Source organism: Panthera onca, chromosome X (genome assembly GCF_046562875.1).
Source record: "Panthera onca isolate mPanOnc1 chromosome X, mPanOnc1 haplotype 2, whole genome shotgun sequence".
NCBI classification, from domain to species: Eukaryota; Metazoa; Chordata; class Mammalia; order Carnivora; family Felidae; genus Panthera; species Panthera onca.
In genome coordinates, this window is record NC_138357.1 from 116,608,300 (window position 1) to 116,634,017 (window position 25,718).

At 42.2% G+C, this 25,718-nt stretch overlaps 1 protein-coding gene across 4 annotated transcripts in view; it reads right to left on the reverse strand.

Annotated features, from left to right (window-relative positions):
• Positions 1–585: 585 nt before the first annotated feature.
• The window catches only part of TXLNG (taxilin gamma), a 53,801-nt gene continuing 28,668 nt past the window's right edge, over positions 586–25,718 (reverse strand). For 3 of the 4 annotated variants that reach the window (XM_081792730.1, XM_081792729.1, XM_081792731.1), the window contains exons 3-10: positions 24,527–24,618; positions 19,776–19,946; positions 18,383–18,577; positions 14,580–14,699; positions 13,014–13,088; positions 7,109–7,201; positions 4,734–4,829; positions 586–3,594 (exon numbers count right to left, since the gene is read on the reverse strand). In XM_081792730.1, the coding sequence (XP_081648856.1) occupies positions 3,280–3,594; positions 4,734–4,829; positions 7,109–7,201; positions 13,014–13,088; positions 14,580–14,699; positions 18,383–18,577; positions 19,776–19,946; positions 24,527–24,618 (1,157 nt within the window). In that variant the 3' untranslated portion in view covers positions 586–3,279. The remainder of the gene's footprint in view (positions 3,595–4,733; positions 4,830–7,108; positions 7,202–13,013; positions 13,089–14,579; positions 14,700–18,382; positions 18,578–19,775; positions 19,947–24,526; positions 24,619–25,718) is intronic. The other variant, XM_081792732.1, reaches the window with a different exon arrangement.

Sequence of the window (25,718 nt, forward strand, 5' to 3'; positions counted from 1 at the left end):
TAAGTCTAAAATAATGACTACACCTGACTTGTTTGCTGGCTCCTCTTCTATCTGTATGTGCTTAAGTACTTTTTAGCTCGTCTTCATAAATTAGGTAGTTCCTGGGGCACCTGGGTGGCTCAGTCGGTTAAGCGTCTGACTTTGGCTCAGGTCATGATCTCACAGCTCGTGGGTTCAAGCCCCATGTCGGGCTCTGTGCCGACAGCTCAGAGCCTGCTTCGGCTTCTGTGTCTCCCTCTCTCTCTGCCCTTCTCCCGCTCATGCTGACTCTGTCAAAAATTCAAGTTCCTTCTCTGCCTGTTACACCTAATTCTCTTGTTCAAATAGGTACACCCTGGAATGTTCTAGAAGCAGTCAAGGCTTGGAGAAATGCACCGTTTTGTTTTTTTGGGGCTCAACAGCAGCTAAACTTCTAGGATTTTTCTAGAGTCAAAGCTAAGGTACACACGGAGGCCTGCCACACGAAGTGAGGCTTCCACCCAGTCTCCATCCCTCCCAAGGCCTGAGAAACCAACTATGTACAGCTGTCTTTGGAATTCTCAGACACATTGTTAGACACATGGGGAACAAAAGACAGAGAAGCCGTTAAATTTATCATACATATTTACTTCATCTATACAGAATCGAGTAGATAAAATCAGATTCACATTAGTGAAAAATCTCTACAAAATGTCTTTGAAAAGCAAAACAAGACTGCCTCTGAACAATTCGTATCCTCATGAAAGACGTGGGCTGTAAAAAATAAAGCAGTGTGTTTAGCACAAACTAGAAGATCTCTGCATCTTTTTTTTTTCACAGTTATTTCCATCTACAGTCTGAAAGAGGTAGATTTTTCTGCAACACCTGAGAATTGAATTGTGATAACCAGGTGTAATAAAGGCAGTTGCATACATAACTAAAAAAACACTGGTCTCAAGACTAAGAAATGTACTCCTAACAAGTCTGAGGGTGAAATGGTCCATGATCCAAGTATTCTCTACTCCTTGGAGTCTACCGCCACTAGAAATAATACACAGCAAGATCCCAGGATGGTGCAACAGATGCAACTGAAGGGAATTCGACACTTAAACCTTTTCTGGACCGGCCTAAGAGCATTACAGTGTTCTAGAATATGGTGGACACAGGGTGTGCTACAAAGCCACAACACTGAGCTGGTGAGGTGACAGCTTGGGGGTGGGGAGGAGATCTCCTCAGAGGGTCCCATTTGTTTTGATTCACAGGGTAAGGGGGGGGGCAAGATTCTGAAAGGACACCTAGTGCATCCCAAGCAGAATCTACCTCCCTGAAATACCGTGATCGCATCTAGCTACAAATACATAGTAAGCCAAAAGCAGCAGGCCAAGTACTGTTAATCACATTGCTTTATAAAGCCCTTGAAAATATGCAACAGGTCCAAGATTTACATCTTCCACACAGGACAAGCACCACAAAGAAACGTGGTGGGCTACACAAATGGCTTCAACAGTAAGAGCTGTACATCCAGCAGAGTTCTCGTGAAACATCATTCGTACTAATTTCAAAGTAGATTATATTTGATATATACCTTCATCTCCTCTAGGGGAAACGAGTCCAACATTTCATCTAGTAGCAGAAAGGAGTATTTATAAGAAGAGGCCGTTGGAGGAGGGGTATTTGTTTTTGCTTCCGACTCCTTTTGACAGTAATGACAGAACGTGCTCTGTGCTTTTCTTTTCCTCCGCTGTCTGACCCCTTGATTTCGTATGACCGAGGGTGGAAGCTTCCTTTAGACAACTTTCGATTCTCTGAACCCAGTTTAGACTAGGACTGTGACAGGACTTTACAGTTTTAAAGAGAAAACCTTTTTAACTAGACAGAACAAACTTCATTCAGTCCAGTGAACAATTTCAGTTTGATAGTTGTGCTCAGTGGAATGTGCTAGAGCATCCATTCTAGTAGAGCCTTTTTATTTCATAAAGTATTTTCAATGCAAATCAGAGCAAAGTCCAAGCTTTCACGGTGCGACCTGACCTCTCATTTGCATAACTCAGCCACACTCAACATGATTAAGAACAAAGGAAAGCCGAACAAATTCAGAAGTGACATGCTTCAGAGGGCAAGTTCCCCCAGTCCAAGCCAATTGCAGAGACCTGGATTAATTAATACTGGCTTTTCTCTTAAAAGACAGTAAGAAAAGGGGGTGGTAGAGCCACACACCAAAAGCCTAAGTAATGGATCCTGACTACTTAAAACTCTCTGCCAAGTCTTCCCACAGTTAAAAATGTGAGTTCCAGTCTTTTCTGTTTTGGAAATAAAATGTTTCGGTCCACATGATCCACAATTAAAATTCCCTTTTTAAAAACCTAGAGAACTGCTGTTGGGATTCACGCAACTAGCTGAACACCAAATTTCAAGTAGCCAGAAGGCAGCAGAGGAGGGACTTCCGCTTGATGAAAGCTACACGCGAATTGAACCCTCCCCGGCTTAAAATGACAACTACCAGTGGCTGCTTTCTGCGGGAAGTGGAGGATGTGCACCCAAATCCCAAACAAAGCCAACAAACGACCATATTCCACGGCGGTCCAAGTGTCTAGGTGGTCCAAGTTCAAACACTGGTTCTGGTTCTAGTTCTAACCTGAAACCGAAGCAGTAGGATTGTTTTTAGTCACAAGATTAAGCCTGTTTGTCCGATGATTTGCCTGTATATACTATTTTAAAAGTGACCCCTTTATGTACATAATCTGCCGAAACTTTGAATAATTTGAGGCTTGCAGCCAGGTCAATTTGTCAAGTGATATAAATATTATCAAAAAGCTAATCTGAATCAAAGATGCTATGCTGGTTTCTGACCCAACCCTACTTTATTTTTACTTGGCATTTAAATGGACCGTTAAGACAAAGCTAATCGTCTTGATTTCTTTTTGAGTAATATTAATCGGGGGGCCAGGATGTTTAAATGAATATGGTTTTCACACCAAGGAACCATTATCAGAACAAAGTTCCCTTGTAATGATCGGTCCCATCTCGAGTGAAATGAGAGTAATTCTGTGCAAGGAATAGGGAAGATAGGACAAAGCAATGGTCACATGCGTTCCAATGGAGGGAAATGAGGCAGATGTGCAACACGGCTGAGGAAAACGTATCGAAGGAAAACTATTCAAAACTGCTAAGCAGCCTCCTGTACCACGTAAGTCCAGTAGTTCTAAGAAAATACAGATATGGTAGAAAAAGTAAGAAAATTTTCACCACAAAACCAATAGTTACTACTAACAGAAAGTTATACACAAAATATAGCTCTCGATACAGTGATCATACTTCATTTCAGTCGACGGACTCGATACCTGGCCCGGTGGACACGGCCGTTCTCTCCTTCGCCGCCTTGGGCGCGGCCTCCGGGGAGACTCCCGGGGCGCTTTCAGAAGCAGTGTTCGGCTCCTTGGGGGACACCGGGGCAGCGCAGGGCCGCGTCCCAGGCAGTGCTAGGTCCGCACCTGCAGCCCTCCCCGAGACCTGCTCCTTCAAGACTTCCACCTTCTCGTTGAGCTCGTTCCGTTCCGTTTGAAGAGCCCTGCACAGCTTCTCTAACCGGTCCAGTTTTATCTGAAAGGCCTTGTACTCTTTATCACGGACAGTTTTCTGTAAGGAAAAAGGATCCCTGTGACCTCGCGGAGTACAGTTTATGGGATACAAAATGTGAACAAATCGGAGTCCCGTCAGAAACTACTTGTTTAATCCCCCTCTTGCACGGGCTCCATTTCCTCAAGCACCACCTAACCGTCTGGCCAGCTTCACTACATACCTAGCTACACGCACCAAATGTATTTAACACGGTCAACGTTATCCTAGGGTCCCGAAATATCCAAAATCCACTTTTTACGACATTTTGCGGGGCGCCTGGTGTGTAGCTCAGTCGGTTGAGCATCAGGCTTCGGCTCCGGTCGTGATCTTGCTGTTCCCGAGTTCGAGCCCTGTGGCCGGCTCTGTGCTGACAACTCGGAGCCCGGAGCCCGTTTCGGATTCTGTGTCTCCCTCTCTCTCCCTCTCTCTGCCCCTCCCCCGCTCACGCTCTCTCAAAAATAAACACTGAAAAATTTTTAAAAAACAAAAAAACATTTTGTAGCGATCAACAATTAAGGGAATTCAAGATACTCCTCACAAAGCTAAAGATAAAAAAAGTTAAGGGCCTGATTAAAAACAGAAAATGACTCATTTCTACATACATTTCTTTTGTTAGATGAGAACAAGATTCAAGGTCGGAAAAAAAGCAGAAAGAAAGGCACTGGAGTTGTTCTCTGTACTCTACTCCCACACCGGGAGAACCGATCGGTGCTTCTGGAGGTGGGCCCTGCACCGGCAGCCCCAGGAGACTGGTTCGAAAGGCTGATTCCTCAAGCTAGTGAACCGAACTCTGGGTGGAACCCAGCCATCTTGGTCTTAAGACCAAGCTTGTTAACAAGCTGGAATCTGAGGCAAGTTCCAGTGTGAGAACTGACTCCCGTAGAAGAAAGCGAAATCCACATGCCTTCCGGCGATCTCCAGCAGAAGCCTGGACCGACTGAGCGGGTAGTAGGAAATCTGTTAAGGCCTCCCTCGGGGCCCCCCACCTACAACCCCGAAAGACACTTGCAGATTTTGCGAAGCCGTCCCCCCGCCCCCGGTTCTGGCCAGAGCCCTCGACTCCGGCCGTGGTGTCCCCACACGCCCCCTGCCCTGTTAGGGCCTGAGCTCCACGAGTCCCCGTGACTACAAACACCCCTTACGGGAAACCACCTCACCTCTTCAGCCATTTGCAGAAGCGCTTTGTTGTTGTTTTCCCATTTGGTGCGCCATATTATTGTTTCTTTTTCCAGTTTTTTAATTTTCTTTGTCATCTGGCAATCAACACAATTGCAAATGTAAATTCTAAGTTCCATTTCTCAGCCGTACACCCTGTCCCGCCACAGAAAAGTTTGTTCCGTTCCGTTCCGCCCCACCCCGCCCCCGTCACTGCACCTGCCTTGCCCAGCTGACAGCTGTGCCTGTCCGTTGGCGGCAGAGCTGATCTCAGAAGCATCTAGGGCGGCGGCAGCGGGAACCAAAGTAGGGGTTTCACATTATGAGACAAACAAATCTAATCTCCTCGATTTCAGAGGCAGCAGCACATGGAGGAAGCGGTCAGACACCACACTGAATTCTCGGCTTAGGCTGGAGTGCGTCCCTCAATCCAGCTGAGAGACCTCCTCCCCAGACTGTACAAAAACATGTCCACGTTAGGAGTCTTCTGTTCATTAAACTAATTCATGATTCTTGGAAGCACAGGGGTTTCTACAGCTCCCCGCAAAGAAGAATTAGCGACGTACCGCAAGCCCCAAGACCGTATCAGTTTTGGAACTATCGGCAGCGTAACTTCGCGAGCACTCCAGGGAGAGAGAAGGATGAAAGTAGTTCATCCTTAGCTCTGAGCATCCTCACACCTCACGAGACTGTTCGACTTCAGGTTTTGCTAACAATAAAATGGCTCCAAAACCTAGGGGGACGTTTTTAAACTTGCACTACAAGAACCCAGTTTTCAGAAATTCACAATGAGAGTTATCTGCGCCTGTCAAGGAGTCCCGTTTTCGAGATTCCTTCATGCCCTGTTGACCGTGCCCCAGCCCCGACCCCAGTGAGGCACTGAGCCAGGCGCCGTTAAGGGAAACAAGGGTACGACAGAGCCAATGCCCGGGGCGGTGGGTTGTCACCCACAAAACGAACACCACGCAGAGTGGGACAAAGGCCATGCGAAGAGCTCGTGGAAGACCGGGGTCGAGTGCTGACCGACAGCGATCTCCAAGCCACGAGCGGCGAGGACAGCGACTGGAGAGCCCGTCTTAAACGGTTCTGCCCCAACAGTGTGCTCGGGCGCACGCTGTGCAGAAAGAGCACCCCTCAACTTGAGCCCCAGCTGGGAGGACTGGCAGGCAGAACTGATCCACCGCTCACCAAATTCCCTAGATTACCGGGTCTAAAAATACCCGAAGGCGGTAATTTGAGCGCTTAACATGGCCAAGTACTGTCGGAATTACTCGGCTTTACGGAGGATAGGGATTTTTGTGATTTTTAACGAGGAAGGCACAGCAAGGTTAAACCACCTGTCCAGTCACATTACACGGGACCGGGACGCTGCCTGGAGCACACACTCCCCGCCACTGCACACGGTCCAGTCACAGTCATGACACACCCACCGAATGCTCACAAAGTGCCAGGCGCCGCCGTACTTGTCTCTAACCCGCCACTCTTTTCTAAGGACCCATTTTAAGGGGAATATGCCACGAAAAAGGAGAATGAGTGGACAGATTTAGGGATATGTGTGTAGATATTCTGGTTCTCAGCTTGGTATCAAGGATATCGCTTTCCTTAATGTGGGCAGGAAAATTAAACAGAAGCCGAAGACCGAAAGGGTTTGGACGAAGGAGAAAGAATTCATTGGGGGTATAGTTAAAAGAAAGCGAAAAGCTAAAAATGTAGAAAACACTGGGGCGCCTGGCCGGCTCAGCTGGTGGAGTGTGCGACTCTTGATGTTGGGGTTGTGAGTTCAAGCCTCATGTTGGGTGTGGAGACTACTTAAAATAGATAATTAAATTTTTTAAAAAGGTGGAAACACTGATATATATATACATATATATTGATTACACACACATATATATAAATAAAAATATACATAAATGTGTTTGCCTCTCTGTGTATATATGTAAATAAAAAAATATATATAGATATATAAATATATCTATATATATAAAATCAACCAACCAAAATGTGTTCTGGGCTTGGATGTCTTTAAAAAATCTCCAAAAACACAGAGCTTTGTGAAGGAGGGGTGGGGTGTCACCTGAGTGAATAAAACAAGACGCAACAACAAAAAAAAGAAACCATTTATGTGTAGTGACAAATTGTATTTGACAGAGGAATTCACTTTAATAAAGCTAGTATTTAAGAGCACAGAGCTCACTAGCTACACGGACTACCACTCCAAGGGCAAAACGACCACACAGGATGCCACTAGAGGATAAGAACAGGGCAAATGAAGACTGTACCAGAACAACATCAGCTCGTCCAGGCAGCGATCATGCTTAACATAGCTTCTTCTACTAATTCCCTTTTACGTAATATTCTACTAAAAATACGCAAATACCTTTTCCATCTCCTGCCGGAAGGTTGTAAACAGTTCATTGCTTTTTGCCATGGTAGTCTGGAATTCTTCAAACTTATCCATATAAAGAGAAAGCTACAGAAAAAAAGTATGAAATATTCTGAGTTCCAGGTAAACCATTTGAAATCCCAAAAGACTTTCCAAAAGAACATTCTATGTTTAAGCATTAGTTACTTGTTATAAGTGACAGAAGGAAGAGCAGACACAAAGCAGCCCTCGGGTGCTGGACAGAGACAGCTCAAGTTCCATAACCCACTGAGATCCACTGAAACTTAGCAAGTTTCGTGGACTTAAACTTATCTTTAGAAGTAAATGTTTAAAATGTACAAGTATTTACTAGCTCCAATCCACCAATTATAGTAAAAACTGCTGTGGTTGGTAGAACTGCAAATTTCATACAACTAACTGTTCCCGAACTACTCCCTCTCCTTAGATTTGAAAAACTGTCCTTGGAAAAAGAGCATTCTTTTAGAACATCACCTGCACAGTTCTTAGCTTGGTATCAAGGACAGCTCTTTCCAGGGGCGCCTGGGTGGCTCAGCTGGTTAAGCAACCGACCCTCGGTTTCGGCGCAGGTCATGATCTCGTGGCTCTTGAGATCGAGTCCCGTGTGTGGCTCCACATTGACAGTACAGAGCCTGCTTGGGATCCTCTCTCCCTCTCTCTCTGCCCCTCCCCTGCTCATGCTCTCATTCTCTCAAAGTAAATAAATAAACGTTAAAAAAAAAAAAAAGGTGGGCACCTGGGTGTCTCAGTCGGTTGAGTATCCGACTTCAGCTCAGGTCATGATCTCACCATTTGAGTTCAAGCCCCACATCGGGCTCACTGCTGTCAGCCTGTCAGCACAGAGCCCGCTTCTATCTGCCCCTCTCCCGCTTATGCTCTCCCCCCAAATAAATAAATATTAAAAAAAAAAAAAAAAAAAAGGGTAACTCTTTCCTTAACATATACAGGAAAATGAAACAGAAGGTGAAGCACTGGTTTGGTGGGGAAAGAAAGAATTCAGTGGGATGGGGTTTTTTGACTTACTTGATTTTGACCGGTTTGGGTCTTGAGGACCATGGCTCAAAGTACACTTTAAATACTGGAAACTACCCTGCTTGTAAGGACCGTAATAATGTCCCTATTGCATTGTATAATCTCAAAAAGCTTAAAATGCATGTTCACAGCTTTTTTAAAATTCTATTTGGTTTTTTATTTTATTTTTATTTGAGAGAGAGAGAGGGAGGAAAAAGGGCAGAGGGAGGGGTGGGGAGGTGGGAGGAGAGGGGAAGGGGGAGGGAGAGAATATCTTAAGCAGACCCCATGCTCAGCACGGAGCCCAACGCAGGGCTCAATCCCCTGATCCTGAGATCACTACCTGAGCCAAAATCAAGAGTTGGGTGCTCAACCGATGCCACCCAAGCACCCCCACAGCCACTGTTACTGAAGATGCAACATCCAGGTAGACTGTCCCATCCGAGAGCTCAATGCTGGCCCACACTGGGTAGTTAGTAAGTGGCAACTACCATCACACCTGGCCTTACATGCCTGGATTGCAGAACAATGGGTCAACAAACACCAATTCGACTCTATCCTCAACAAATGCTGGAAACTGACATGGTAAGAACACAGAATGAGACCAACTCTTGGAAAGGACAGCCACATTTAGGGACTAGGAAAAGGAAGACGTGACAGCAAAGGAAACTAATAATCAGATAACACGACCCAGGGTGACACAGACCGCAAACAGAAGTTACAATGAGAACAGTCCAACAGAATCAGAGCTGCCTGGGAGCTTCACAGAAGGGTCCTCTGGTGCTTTGCAGGGACTCCCACACTCAAGTCTATTTTCCAGGGGCTCCTGGATGGCTCACTCAGTTGAGCGTCTGACTTTGGCTCAGGTCACGATCTTGCAGTTCTAGAGTTCGAGCCATGAGTCAGGCTCTCTGCCATCAGTGCAAAGCCTGCTTTGGATCCTGTGTCCCTCTCTCTGCCCCTCCCCTCTTTCTCTCTCTCTCCCTCAAAAACAAATATTAAAAAAAATTTTTCAAGTCTATTTTCCAAAGCTGTACACAGATAGACTTTATATACCTTTTTCATATCAATTCTCTTCTCCACTTACATGGACAGCAGAGTTTATGGAGCCAATAAGGGGTTCAAATTTCCTAAAAGCAATCTACCACAATCCTAAGTTATAGTGGGAAGTTCAAAAGACTTCTTGAATTTTCACTCTAAAGTTAGTCTAACTTCATAGGAAATGAGTATCAATCACCACACTGTAAAACAGGCCCGAAGACAAAAAGCACTGAAAAAGAGGTGGTCATAAAGATTCACAGCAGTCTCAATGTATCAATGCATTTTGGAACTAATTTAGAGTCCTTACATTAAAACAGGTTTATTATATAATAAACTTTTAAAAATAGGTAATACTTGTTTCAACTGAATATAATCTAGTTACTTGGAAAAGGGTGAACTACAGGTAAATACCTAATTTCACCTGTCCATAAAGACACAGGAAGTCTTTTCTCTTTTCTTTGAGTGGGGAGGCAGCGTCTGCTAGCCTTACTCCACAGAAGACAAACACCAAGAAAGGTGTGCATTAGGACAAAACTAAGGGGTCTGGGTTGGAAAATAGGGAAGCAACATAGAAATGCCTCGGCCCACATGGTTTCATGGATGAATTCCACCAAACGCTTAAAGAAGAGCGAATGCCAATTCTTCTCAAACTCTTCCAGAAAATGGAAGAAAAGGGACACTCCCCAACTTTTTTTTAATGTAAGGTCCGCATTTATCCTGAAATCAAAGCCAGATACGAATACTATAAGAAAACTACAGGCCAAAATCCCTGACGGATAAACTTGCAAAAATTCTCAACAATCAACAAAATACTAGCAAACCAAATCGAAAAGCACATTAAAAAGATCACATACCATAAATCAAATGGGATTCGTCCTACTGATGATGCAAGGATGGCTCAACATACACAAATCAATAAACGTGGTATTTCACATTAACAGAATAAAGGAGAAAAACCATATGATCATCTCAATAGATACAGAGAAAACATCTCACGAAATACGACACCCACTGATGATATAAACACTCAACAAATGGGGTACAGAACGAACATACTGCAACGTAATAAAGGCCATATGTGATAGACCCACAGCTAAAGGTTTAAAGCTTTCCTTCTAAGATCAGAATAAGACAAGGATGCCCACTCTCACCACTTCTATTTAACACAAGTACTAGAATTCCTAGCCAAAGTAATTAGGCAAGAAAAATAAAAGGCATCCGAATCAGAAAGGAAGAAGTAAAATTATATGTTTTCTGATGACACAATCTTATGCACAGAAAATCCTGAAGACTCCACCAAAAAAATGTTACCAAAAAGAAAAAAAAACAACCAGAACTCCTATTTACAATAGCATCAAAATCAAGAAAATACTTAGAAATAAATTTAACCAAGGATATGAAAGATCTACCTGCTGAAAACTAAGACACTGATGAAAAAACTTGAAGAACACAAAATGGAAAGATACCCTGTGTTCATGGATATGGATCAAAAGTCAGTATAATTAAAGTATCCATACTACCCAAAGCCATCTACATTTAATCCTTATCAAAATCACAATGGCATTTTTACAGAAATAGAAAAAATAATCCTAAAATTTGAATGGAACCACAAAAGAGCCAGAATAACCAAAGCAATCTTGAGAAACAACAACGCTGGACAGAGAGGCATCACGCTCCCTGACTTCAAAGTATACTACAAGCTAAGTAATCAAAACAGTACGCTACTGGCATAAAATGAGAGACATAGACCAATGGAACAGAGCTGAAAGCCCAGAAATAAACCCATACAAATATGGTCAACTAATATTTGACAAGGGAGCCAAGAATACCCAATGGGGAAAGGACAGTCTCTTCAATAAATAGCGTTGGGAAAACTGGACCCCTATCTTACACTACTCACAAAAATTAAGGACTTAAACATAAGACCCAAAACCATAAAACTCCTGGAAGAAAACATAGGTTGAAAAAACTCTTCAACAATAGTCTTGTAAATTTTGGTTATGATACCAAAAGCACAAGCAACACAAGGAAAAATTAGTAAGTGAAGACTACACTGAACTAAAAAAGCTTCTGCACAGCAAAAGAAACAATCAACGAAATGAAAAGGCAACCTATGGAATGGGAAAAAATATCTGTAAACCACATACCCAATAAGAGTTAGTATACAAAATAAGGGAATTCATATAACTTGATAGCAAAAAACAAATATAGTCCAATTTAAACATGGGCAGAGGGCCTGTATAGACATTTTTCCAAAGACGACACACAGATGGCCAACAGGAACATGAAAAGGTGCTCCAACATCACGATTCATCAGGGAAACGCACATCGACACCACAATGAGATGTCATCTCACACCCGTCAGGATGGCTATTATAAAACAGACAAGAGATAATAAACACTGGCGAGGGTATGAAGAAAAGGGAATTCCTGTGCACTGCTGGTGGGGATGTAAATGGGTGCAGCCACCATTAAATCAGTACAGAGGTTCCTCAAAAAATTAAAAATACAACATATGACCTAGGAATCCTACATCCAGGTATACTGTATATCCAAAGGAGATGAAATCACTATCTCAAACAGATCTATGCACTGCCGTGTTCACTGCAGCATTATTCAAAATAGCCAAGATAAAGAAACAACCTAAGTGCCCACAAAGAGATGAATAAAGAAAATGTGGTACATATACACAATAGAGTATTAATCAGCCACTTAAAAAAAAGAAACGTTGCCATTTGTGATAATATGGATGGGCCTTCAGGGCATGATGCTAGGTGAAATAAGCCAGACGGAGAAAAAACACTGTATGATCTCAGTTACATACAGAATCTAAAAAAGCTGAACTCCAACAGAAAGTGGAATAGTGTTGTCAGGGGCTGACGGGAGGGGGATACCTGAATATGATGGTCAAAGGGCAAAAACTTTCAATTAGGAGATGAGTAAGTTCTGAGGATCTAATGTACAGCATGGTGACTATGCTTAACAATAACGTTATCATATACTTGAAAAGAAAAAAGCAGGGGGGACCCGGGTGGCTCAGTCGGTTAAGCCTCCGACTTCAGCTCAGGTCATGATCTCGCCCTTCATGGGTTCAAGCCCTGTGTTGGGCTCTGTGCTGACAGCTCAGAGCCTGGAGCCTGCTTCTGAATCTGTGTCTCCTTCTGTCTCTGCCTCTCCCCTGCTCGTGCTCGCTCTCTCTCAAAAATAAACAAACAATAAAAAAGAAAAAGAAAAGAAAGAAAAGTAGGAAGGACCCCCATGAAAACCACCACCTCCACAGCTCTATCTAGGAGTAGAACTGTATGGTGGTTGACAGTCAGTTTTTAAAACTGCCTGTTACGTGCTCACTGCACAAAATTCTAAAGATTTTAGGTTCAACTATATGAAATTGCCATTTTTGTAGGTCAAAGAAGTACCAGCAATTTTGTATAATTCATCTTAATACAAAAGAGCTACAATCTGAAGATTTCTCAGGTTTTCTTTAGTTGGAAATCAGCAGACACACATGGGAACAGACTGGGAAAGGGAGGAAATACCTGGGCTACTGGAAAGGGGGCACTGCAGACAGCATCACCAATTGTCCCCGTCTGCCTGAGACCTAAGTGTTTCCAGGGACACGGGACTCTGAATGCTAAAACCAGGAAAGTCCTGGGCAAGTCAGGATGAGCTGGTCACCCTAAGCAAAGAGGAAAACTCCAGGAGGGACACGTGATCTACTCTCAGTTCTGGCTGGGAATAAGCACGAGCATCTTAGAGAAAATTCAAGATACGTATCAAATGAACCACAGATTTTTCTTACAAACGCCACTACCCCCTGCTGTCAAGTTACCTGCTGTTTTAGTTGTACTTCTTGCTGTTTCATTTGTTCATATTTGTGCCTTGATTCTGTTGCTTCTTTTAATAACTAGAAAACAGAAACATTCTGGCAGAATACTAATAGTAATTACAAATATGACTATTATGTCAAATGATCAGAGTCTGGCTTAGTCCTTCCACTCATTTTTTTAGCAAAAACTACAAGCCTATAGATAAACTTTGTTACATCAACTGCTTATTACCTATCGTCTTCAATCTGTTCCCCTTGTTAACACTAAGGAATGTCGGAATCATCTTTTACTGCTTAGAAAGAGTACCGCTAGAGGCCTAATAATAGGTTTACAAAACTCAGGGTTAAATTGTTATGTTTCAGGTGAAAAGACAAGTCTGGTATTAGAAAACAGGGCTCAGAATCTTGACATTTATCTAAGTGACTTAGAAAACCACTGTACTCCTTGAGAACCAAGATGAAGCAGAGCGAAAGGGTATGGAGCAAAGCAGTGAAATCAGAGACCAGTTTCTGATCACTTTTTAAAAAGCAGGGGAGAAGTGGATGAGCGCTTTAATTTATATACTTGAGTTTTCAGGAAAATTATATAGCGAAGTTGCATAGTCAACAACTGTTGAAATTCAGTCCCTGAAGTAAAATGTCACACATAGTCCAAATAAGCCTGGAAAAGATATTAAACCAATTACAAAGTATAAACGTGCAACGTAGGCATGTGCGTGTGTGAATGTACAAAATTCATACTCCTGCTTTGGAAATGACAACCGTTTCTTCCATCACGCACAGGACAGCATTATCAGTTCACACAGAAGGATCGTGCTGTATGAAAAATCTCTCTCTCCTAAGCCTAGGCTCACACTCAACATGGTAAGTTCACACCATGAGGGGCACTGACGAACCAAGTCTTCAGAGTAGGCTCGCCTCAATGCCTACGGTACTTCCGCAGAAGCTGGATGGAACAGTCCTCACTGCCATAATCATCTCCCAGTTGGTTGGTTGGTTTGTTTTGGTTAAGCACATAGAGTCGAATTGGCGTGTGTTAAATGTACATACCCAGTGAGATTCCATGGTATTCGTAATTACTGATGGGAAATATAGTCTGAACATACACTCTGGGAACGATGCTGAGTGATTAGGTAGAGAGAATTCTGTTAAAATTTTATCAGAATATTATGCCAGAATAAGTAGACAAATAGTTTCCCTACTTTCAAGTTATTTATTTAAAGACAAAATATAACAATATATGAGACTAGTGTTCGGTAAGCTTGATATTAAACTGAACCGCTAAATACTGGTATAATTCTGGAACTTGGTGACTATTATTCTAAGCATGGAAAAGTCAAATGAGTGCAGGTCTTTCCACTAGTTGGTCTAAACTCTTCAGTGTATCTTCTGTATAAAAAATGGAAATAAAAAGCCAAATGCGTTCTGAGACACACATGCCCTTCTCAATCTAGAACAAAAAACCAGTTAGCATGACCCGGGTGCTGTATTAAATGTCGAATAAGTTTCAACGCTTCAAATGGCTTTGGTCCAATTTCGACAAATTTTTTGTTAAGAAAGAGAACTTACAAACTCTCTCTCTCTTTGATGTTTTTCATCAGCTTCTTTTATTAGCTGTGTCGTCTGCTGAAGCTTGGCATCCACAAGCTGCTGCTGTAACTCCTTATGTTTGAACACTTTATCAATATGCTATGGGAGAAGTAAGATTTCTTCCATCACTTAATGAAACAGGAACACAACGATGGGGCAACAACACAAGTTACGATACCACGCTCACGATCACCCTGCTCTTCCACCACAGCTGAGGACACCGGGTCCACGCGCTTGGAGAAGCGTGTGCCTTACATCACACTGCAGACCCTCCCACACTTGCAGGAAAGGTGCCTTCTGGCTACTACCCTGTACCCCTTCCCTTTTGGAGTTGGGCTGTCGAGGAGCCTCATCAGCCACACACCTGTACTTCCTATTTCTGCCCTACGATGAAAACGAGGCTTAAAGTGTATCAAGAAAAATACGGATAAAGAGATCAAACTGTTAACGCCGTGCATCGTACACATAATTCCTAGGTATTTTTCTCCGCAAATCTTAAATTTCCCCAAATTTCTCAGATGGAGGCAGCACGCTGTGACGCGGCCCCGGTCAAATTCTGGCTAGTGTGTGGCCCTGGACAAATCTCTCCGTTGCCGAATCTCTGTTCCCTCCTCTAAGCGGGGAGAACCACACTCTGCGGCAGAATTATAAGACCCGGTGCAATGGTTACACTACGTAAGGTGCTTGGCACCTAGCACATACTAAAATTTGGTAAAAGGTTGCTATGGTTTCCAAATGAAATCGTCAGGTGGTTATTTATGTACAATAAAGTCATCAGAACATCCCTTCTCAGATGCAGAAAGAGTAACTCCTCCTGACCAAAGAACATCCGATTATATTCAAAATAAGGAAGTCTCACACGTAATGTGATTTAAACATACAGAATTTTCAAGTGTTCTACATCTATAATGTGGCAGACTGTCATATTAAACAAAACTAAAAGAATAATTTTAAGAAAATTGAGGGGTTTATAATCTAATACAAAATTTATTCTCTAAGACAAAAAAGTTCCTTCGATAAACCCCTTAAGAGGAAAAAGAGTTGGGGCGCCTGGGTGGCTCAGTCAGTTAAGCATTGGACTTTGGCTCAGGTCATGATCTCGCGGTTCTTGGGTTCGAGCCCCGCATCGGGCTCTGTGCCAACAACTCAGAGCCTGGAGTCTGCTTCTGATTTGGTCTCTCCGACTCTCTCTCTGCTCCTCCCCCGCTTGCAGTCTGCCCCTCTCTCTCTCTCCCTCAAAAAATAAACATTAAAAAAAATTTTTTTTAAGTAAAAAAATTTTTACAAAAAGGAAAAAGAGTGAAAAGGAAATCTTCATGTTACAGACTTGAGACCTATCAACCAGTGAAACAGACTTTATTTAGACCTTGATTCAAATAGCTTAAAAGGGGGGCGCCTGGGTGGCTCGGTCGGTTAAGCGTCCGACTTCGGCTCAGGTCATGATCTCACGGTCCGTGGGTTCGAGCCCCGCGTCGGGCTCTGTGCTGACAGCTCAGAGCCTGGAGCCTGTTTCAGATTCTGTGTCTCCCTTTCTCTGTGACCCTACCCCGTTCATGCTCTGTCTCTCTCTGTCTCAAAAATAAATAAACGTTTAAAAAAAAAAAAAAATTAAATAGCTTAAAAGGGGGGTGGGGGGCATGGGGGAACCACAGAAATTGAATAATGACTCAATATTAAATGTTAAGTAATTGTTTTAATTCTCTTAGGTATGAAAATGATATTGTGGTTGTGCTTGAAAAAAGCATCCCATGGGGCATCTGGCTGGCTCAGTCGGTTGAGCATCCGACTTCAACTCAGGTCACGATCTCACACTTGGTGGGTTTGAGCCCTGCTTTGGGCTCTATGCCGGCAGCTCAGAGCCTGGAGCCTGCTGTCTCCTCCTCTCTCTGCCCCTGCCCTGCTCGCACTCTGTCTGTCTCTCTCAAAAATAAACAAACATTAAAAAAAATAAAAAAAAATAAAAAGCATCCCTTGTCTTTTTTGAGGTACACCGTCAAATACATATGAATGGAATAAACAGGACACCTTGAAGTTGTGTCAAAATAATCCAGGGCAAGGTGATGGGAATAAAGCTGAAACTATGGTTTCACCTGCTGAAACCAGGTAATATACTCTCTACCGTTAAGTGTGTAATTCTCCATTAACAACAACAACAACAACAACAACAAAAAGCAAAAGGCAGAGAGAGTGATTAAAAAGAAATTCTTTTAGGGGTGCCTGGGTGGCTCAGTAGGTTAAACATCTGACTTCGGCTCAGGTCGTGATCTCACAGCTTGTGACCTTGAGCCCCACATCGGGCTCTGTGCTGTCACCACTGAGCCTGCGTTGGATCCTCTCTCTCTGCCTCTCCCCTGCTTGTACTCTCTCAAAAATAAACATTTAAAAAAGAAAAAAAAAAAAAAAAAAAAAAAAAAAAAAAACAGAAACAAAAATCTTTTAAATAACAGCTTCTGAAGGGCTGAAAGTAAGTTAATATGATCTAAAGTTTTGCCTTCAAAACTGGATAAAGTGACCCACAGAGGTGCTCATCTTATTGTTTAATGTTAATCAGCTATTTTAATCTACTTGTTTGTGTAGGGTTAGTTACAACACACACAGAAGCACATTTCCCTAACTTCAAAGGCTTTTTAAAAGCCTGATGCCTCTAGTCCTGCCCATTTGACCTCCAAAAGTAAGGAACCTTAGAAAACAGGCCATCGCCTATTTGCTTTTAACACAGACAGCACCTCTGAACTTCCCGACTAGCTTGAAAAAGTCTTAGCTGGAGGCCAATGATCAAGATCAGCAGGCATGGATCCTTCCAGTCAATTTTTTACTTTAATGGGTAGGAGAGTTGAGAAATAGGTTCTTTCTTATCCTCTCACATAGTATAAAGCCCCCATTTGAAAAGAAATGTGAGCGGTGCCTGGGTGGCTCAGTGGGTTAAGCGTCCGACTTTGGCTCAGGTCATGGTCTCACAATTCATGGGTTCGAGCCCTACGTCGGGCTCTGTGCTGACAGCTCAGAGCCTGGAGCCGGCTTCAGATTCTGTCTGTCTGTCTGTCTCTCTGCCCCTCCCCCCTCACACTCTCTCCACAAGAATGTTAAAAAAATTTTTAATAAAATAGAATAAGTAAAATAAAAAGAAATGTGAGGGGCGCCTGGGTGGCTCAGTCAGTTGAGCGTCCGACTTTGGCTCAGGTCATGATCTCGTGGTCTGTGAATTCAAGCCCCGCGTCGGGCTCTGTGCTGACAGCTCAGGGCCTGGAGCTTGTTTTGGATTCTGTCTCCCTCTCTCTCTGCGCGTCCCCCGCTCACGCTCTCTCCCTCTCTCTCTCTCTCCCTTCAAAAATAAATAAAACATGAAAAAAAAATTAAAAAAAAAAAAAAAAAAGAAATGTGAAACACAGGTGTAATACGGTGGTAATATAGACTGTCCAGATTGTCACATTTATCTAAGTTACAGCATATTTGGAGGCCAAATATTTATTATTAGTCTAGATAAGGGGAAAAACCTGCATGCTAAAAACACAATCTTCTACTATTACATGGAAGTCAAGTAGTACTTAACACGTCTCCAAGAAATTGCCTCACCTCCCCGAATCCATGGACTCTCCACTATCTAAGTGACGGTCCCCAAGACTCCTGTTCCCATGGTGGTTGAGCTTCTCCCATGAAATGTCCGGCTCCCCCTATGCATACAGAAGTCCCTAAACCTCCTGTGATGGCAGTTTTCCTTCAGTCGTGAATGGTGAAAAATCCTTGCTGATAATGAGCTGTCTACACCCAGAAAATGGCTTTACCTCCTCTCTCAGTGCATACTGTTCAATGAGCTTCTTAAGCTTCTCTCCCAGTTCGATGTTTTCCTGGCGGAGCTTGGCGTTGTGTATGTCATGTTGTTCGAGCTGTGCTTGGATTTCATTTAAAGTAATTTGGAAGTGTGCGGTGGCTTCCTTACGTCTTTCTTCCTCCTCTCGTGCCTGCTGCATGTTTTCTTCCTTATTATCCAAAATAAGTTCTGTTAATGGTATAGACCTATAGAGAAGATGCTCATAAAAGAAGCTGCTGCCACGGGGGTTCATTTATTGCTACCCTGAAGTATTCCTTCCCTGTATTTGTGACCAGAATGTTCTCATGTAATAAGCCAGCAGCTTTGCCTGAGTAGATAGAATAATTCGCTGTACTGAAAGGTAAGTAAGGAGCTGCTTCCCCACACAGCCAGCTCCCTCCACCCTCCCGGCCAGTTACACGGCAGTATCTGAAACCAGCCTGCCGAGAGACTCCTCCTTGCAGCTCACTTTCTTGGTTACACTACTCCCTAGAAGACAAGGGACAAAAGAAACCTGTATCTTAAAAAGCTTACTTTCAACACTTGCTAAGATAAAAGTGTTAAAAGACTTCTATATGTCTAAACAGCTATCAGTCCAATCAAAATGTTGATCTGCTACAAGAAAAACATACCTCCTTTAATGATTATGGCCAAAAAAACTAACAGCTCCCACAGTAGGTGAAGATCCATTTCCTGAGTGCAACTATATTCTAAGGCCTTGGGCATCTGCTGTGCTGGGGCAGTTTGATGAGAGATCCTGCTTAGTCAAAATCGTACCAAAGCTGTACATGAGGGCAGGCCTGCCTCTCCATGTCTCTGGCTCTTTTTCCTTCTTCCCCTGCTGGCACCAATTCATCTTTGGGTACCTGCTCCGTCTTCCTTTATATTCAGCCAAGATTTGAGCGCTATTCTAAAAGTACTCAGCAGCTGGGTGGGGGGGAAGCAAGGGTGGTTTGGCAATGTAGCTGATTAATAGCCCTTAAGGAGCTTGGCAGGTGTTTTCCCTTCCCAGGCTCAGTCTCTGCCTCAACTCTGTTTCTCCTCAGCTTCTCATTTCACTTCAACTTTTCATACGTGGTAATTAACTACATCAGTGCTCAGCAGAAAACTTGCAGCTCTGAGCTTCCTAGGCCAGGACTCCAGGCAGGAAAGCTGTCGTCTAAATATCAATCTCAATTAGATTAGATTCCCCATGACCAGGTATGAGGTTCATTAAGAAGCATCAGGCCAAGCAAAACAGTAGAATGTGGCTGGTATCTGTCTCCAGGCAGAGAGAAGCATTTATTTTAAATATGTACACAGTAATTATAAAGCAAGCTACGTCAGGGTCAGTACCCCTTGAAAACCAGAAAACTTAACCAACTAACCTTTAATGTCTTATTGTGACGCTGAAGTTCCCGGCAAAGAGACTCTAGTTTGCTTCTTGCCAAGATAGCCTTGCTGTGCTCACTCTGCAAATGAACTTTCTCTTTCACGATCTGGGCTTGTTTCTTCTGCAAAATCTTCATTTGCTTCTGAACATTCCTGCTTTCCTCCAGCTAAAATTAATAAGCACTTTACAATTAGGAAGTACAATGAAAACCTTTGATTTATGGCTGGAGGAAATACAGTAAGAACTATGGAACACATTTTCAAACACCAAATATTGTAGTACAAGATTTTCTTTAAATTATTTTTGTGTCATGCTACTCTGCCAACCTTGTCTCTCTTCCAGTTGTGATAGGAGAGTAAGCAAATAATTTAGGGTAGGGAAAAAAATACATCTTTTTTTTTAAGTAAACTCTCCCCCCAACATGGGGACTCAAAGTCACAACCCTGAGATCAAGAGTCTTAGGCTCCACCCACTGGGCCAGCCAGGCACCCCTTAATCTAATTTTATTAAAAATTTTTAAATGTTTTTGGAAAAACTTTAGAAACCAACACCATCGAGTTTTACTTTTCTGAAAAATACACACGAGCTACTCTACTGAAATGGTTACCCAAATTAGAACAAGCAGCACTCAGGATTTTTTGTGAGTGAGAGGGGAACTGCTGCAATTTTAGGTTTGGAGCAAATGAGTCTATTTCAAGGTTCAATCAACACTAACAGATAAGACAGCAGCCTTACGAACCTTTCACAGAAGGAAATAATGCAGTCAATTTCAAGAGCAAGAGCGACACCTTGTGGCCTATCAAAACATACCAAGCATCCTTACAGGCCATAGGCTTACAGCTATTAAAAACAACCTTAGAGAAATTCCTCCAGGAAAAATAATTTTCTTTTTGTAAAATACTTTTGCAAAGTAGATGGACTGTGGGCTGTGACAGTTCCAAGAAGCTTCCAGTCTGCACACACTATCTGTAACTCCACCGTGAGCTGGAAACTCCCCCTGCCCTCCCGGACTCAAGGTAATCACAATCCTGAATCCTGGGCTCACAATTCCTTTGCTCTCCCCTCTTTATCTCATCTGTGTGTGGTCCTTAAAGAATCGTTTTGACTTTGTTGTGGCTAGTACAACTGATGTGAATTTTTCATTTTCTTGAATTTAAATTAATTTAAGCTTAAATAGCTACACGTAGCTAATGGCTGCCCCATTTTGGACAGCACAGCTGTAGATTAGATTGCTGGAACTCATCCAAATTGTCTGCCAGCTCAGGGAGCAGCAAACCTTTTCTGTAAATGGCCAAAAGTAAGTATTTTAGGCTTTGTGGGCCACATACTGTGTCTGTTGTGTCATTTTCTTTTTTTAAACACTTTAAAAATGTAAAACCATTCTTAGCTGTGGGCAGTACAAAAACCGGCCTTGCCAGATTTGGCCCACTGGTCACATTCCACTTAAAAATATACCACACACAACATATTCGATCCATTCTCAAGGCAATGGGCATTTGGGTTGTTTCCAGACTTTATTACTTACAATGATATGAACACTGCCCTATGTGTTTCCTGGTAGACACATGCAAGAATTTCTCTGGGTGCAAACCCAGGAGTGGGACTGCTAGGCAGTGATTAATGGTCTATTTCACAAGACAATGCCAAACTGTTTTCCAGAGTGGCTGGCAAATTTATTCTCCCATCAGCGATTTATAAGAGGTTCATGTAGATATAGATGCACATCCTCTCCAAAACTAAGTACAACCAGAATTCTTAAATTTATGCCACTACAATGGACATAAAATTGCATCTCACTGTGGTCCAGATTTGCATTTCCCTGATCACTAATAAAGTTGAACATCTCTTTATATGTTTATGTACCTTTATGTTAAGGCAGATCTTTGAATCTTCATGTTTTTCCACTTCTACAAAATGCCTCTTAAATGTCTCTTGCCCAGTTTTCCATCGGGTTATTTGTCCTTTTTGTATTCATTTGTAGGTATTCCTTAGATAGCCTTGAAACTACATATTCTGTTTGTTGGAAATATATTCTTCCCAATTTTTTAATGTCTTTTGCTGAACAGGAAGTTAATTTTAACACAGCCAATTTTTGCAATCCTGTCTCTGATAGTGCTTTTTGTAAGAAATCCTTCTGTTAACTCCAATTTAGAAAAATATTCGCTTATTATCTAAATAAATCTAAATATCTAAAATTATTCAAGCTTAATTTTTGGCATTTAAAATCCTTAACCCATTTGGAACTAATCATCGTGTATGGTGTCTAAGAACCTAATTTCTTTCCCATAAGGATATACACTTTTTTTTTAAGTAATCTCTATACCCAATGTGGGGCTCAAACTCACCGCTCCAAGATCAAGAGTCACATGCCCGATGGACTGAGCCAGCCAGGCAACCGAGGATATATACTTTTTAAATTCCATCTACTTCAGGAGGATGGCGATTCTCCCCCAAATGCACCAACAGATTCCATGAAATGCTCTTCAAAATCCCCAACTGGTGTTTCTTCCCCCAATTTTCCCCAGTAAGTTGAACTTAGAATTTTATATAAAGAGCCAAGAGTAGCCAAGATACTTCTGGCAAAAAGAGTAATAAGAAGGATACATACAACACCTATGCCACCAGATATCAAGATTTATTATCCCACTATAATAATCTACACAAACTGACTAAGGAATGGGAAAGAACAGCACTATAACAAGTACTTAAGAAGCGTGTTGTAAGGGGCGCCTGGGTGGCTCAGTCGGTTAAGCGTCTGACTTCGGCTCAGGTCATGATCCCACAGTTCGTGAGTTCCAGCCCCGCATCGGGCTCTATGCTGACAGCTCAGAGCCTGGAGCCTGCTTCAGATCCTGTGTCTTCCTCTCTGTCTGTCTGTCTCTCTCTCAAAAAAAGAATCGTGTTACCAGCCTAAGGGTATCCACACTTAGCAAGTGAAATGTGAGGATTTCGTGAACCTATGCTATCTGGTAAATGTGGAGGCCACAAGGTCTCCCCAGTGGACAATATCGATTGCAGTGCAACACGCCACTCTACCTGCTCTGCCTTTTCTACTCATCCATGCCACGGGCACCAGTGATGGCAGATAATGCCACCCCCTAAAGGGCAGAGGACAGTGATGGCAAAAGGTAATGTCTCTAAATAATCCTTAGGAAAAGGCTACTCCATTCACGGTCTCACTGCTATATAGCCTATATACCTTTTAAAAGAAATGAGTGTAGTTTCAACAAATAAAACTTCAGTACATTTTCTGTAAACAGTACACATCTCGTCCTTCATAAATTCAGCACAAATCTAAGTCAGGTTACTCACTAGGCCAATCTCCAATGTGTTACGCATCCTGAAATGAATGCAGCTATCATTACTGGTACTTACAAAAATAACCATACCCACCTCCACACACACAAAAGCCACAAATAAAAACACCATAGACCCCTGCTACTTGAAGTGTGATCTCAGGGTTAACGGCATTAACATCATCACCAGCTGGGAGTTTGTTAAAATACAGACTCTCAGGCCCAAACCTGGACCCAGTGAATCAGAATGTGCCTTTTAACAGAAGTTCCAATGACATGCGTGAATCTGAGAAGGACTGCCGTAGGCGACTATTTGTCCTTTCTTCTTCTAACTTATTCACGGCAATCTGCCATCGTCACAATACTGGGGCAAGTAGCTAACCCTCTACACTGCTTTTTCTCTTTTCCCTTTTTTGACCTTGTCTTCTTTTCCCATCACTTCTCGCAACCAACAGCGACTGTCTTCTGCAGACGGAAGCGTTCCTTTCCTGAAGCCAGCAATCTGAACACACTGTTTTCTGCCATCTTTGCATCTGTGACTGTTCTGGGCCATTTATACTGTCACACAAGGTTTCCTGTTGCTCTGAATAGAAGGTGCTAGGCTGCCGAATGCCAGCTACGTGGGGGAATACACACACCCCTTTATAAATCAAGGGAGAGTAACTAGAATTCTTTGAGTAATAAAACAATTCGTTTTTAGAGCTGGTCAATGACAAAAAGTACTATTTATGACATGTAACAACTGCTTTAACAACAGATGAAAATGCATAAAAACTGTCAATAGTTCACACTAGTTTTACAAAAGGCATTACTTTTAGCATTTATATTACAACTACTCACTCTAAAAGTTTCCCACAACCCTTACTTCAAAGGGTTCTGACTTCCCTATTCTTCAACTTAAACAGGATGGCAGGGTTTTCATGTTGAGACTTCTTTCAAAAATTTAAAAAAAGAACTAATGCTACTTGAAATAACATAGGCACAGAACAAATGAGGTCAGTGTCTTTCGAAGATGGAAAAAGAAATCTCTGGCACACAGATGTGAAATAAAGATTTCCTGAGACAGTATTGTTTTAGTAGACTATTTCATCTAATTCACAATTTCATTTACAATGGGTAGAGCCTTTATCTCTAGAATTCCCTTGGGAAAAGTTAAGTACAGGAACCACTACACCCCAACTAGCATCTAAAGCATCACAACACAGTGCTTCTAAGTCAGCCTTTTCATTCCTAAAACTGAGTTTTAAAAAATCTATGCTGTATCTTAGCATTACAATGTTCTATATGTATCACCTTATAAAATGAAGTCATACAAGCAACAAAAAGCCCCAAGAAACGACAGTCTCCTCTCCAATTTTGGAATACAATATGTTACATCTAAAGCTACATCAAGTACGTACATATTTTACTGTATTTCATATGAACCTTACTACCTTTATTTAATACTCACAAGATCAGCATATTTCTTACAGAGAGCTGCCAGTTTCTCTTCTGGAGTTGAAAGGGTGTTTAGGGCTTGCATCAATAATAAAACTTCTTTTCCTGATGATTAACAAGATAAGAAATAAGTCCCAGAAGAGTGAGATCAAACTTAACCTGTAAATTCTATGGAGCACTTCCTATGTTCTGATAGCCATAGTGAAATAATTTGTACCTACAACTAGAAGTAAGATTTACCAGCTAAATTAAGAAAGTTATTTTTAAGTTCTGGATTAGCACACAACCCCCACCTACCCCAAATTTCTTCATTCACTAATACCACTAGCTATTTTTAAGAACTCTTGCTGAAGGCTTAAAAATTCCCTTGCTTAACCATTGGTGTCCAAGTTAAGACAAAGGGCAAGTTACAAAGGGCAGAATATTTTTAAAAGCTTCCTCACCAAGTACAAATATAGAAGCAAGTTCAAAAGAAATTTCAGTTGGTACTTTCTATCTCAGATGCACATAATCACTTGTGACATATATCTTTTCCATGAGCAATTAAAATAACTTCTGATGATTTAGTAAAAGCACATTCCATGTGTTAACCAAGTTTAGTGTATATAAAAGAATGTCATCATAACTTCTTTTCCCCATGAGAGGCACTAAAAACAGTAATTTTAAAACTTTTTGGCAGGGAGAAGCAGGTGGCTGAGATAGAGGACAAATGGTCTTTCAAAATAAGTGGTAATGTTTTATTTTTAAAATCTTTTTTTTAATGTTTATTTATTTTTGAGAGAGAGAGAGACAGAGCATGAGTGGGAGAGGAGCAGAGAGAGAGGGAGACACAAAATCCAAAGCAGGGTCCAGGCTCTGAGCTGTCAGCACAGACCCCGACACGGGGCTCGAACCCATGAACCATGAGATCATGACCTGAGCCGAAGTCGGATGCTTAACCGACTGACCCACCCAGGCTCCCCTGTAATGTTTTATTTTTTAAAAAACCATTCTTATTTTTAAAAATGTTTTCTCTTATATGTAGGATATTTCATTTAGAAATATATATGTGTGTGTTTTTTTTAAGTTCATTTTATTTGAGAGAGAGAGAGAGCAAGCGAGCGAGCATGTATATGTGCTCACGGGAGGAGCAGTAAGAGGGGGAGAGAGAGAATCCCAAGCAGTCTCTGCACTGTCAGCACAGAGCCCGATGTGGGGCTTCAACT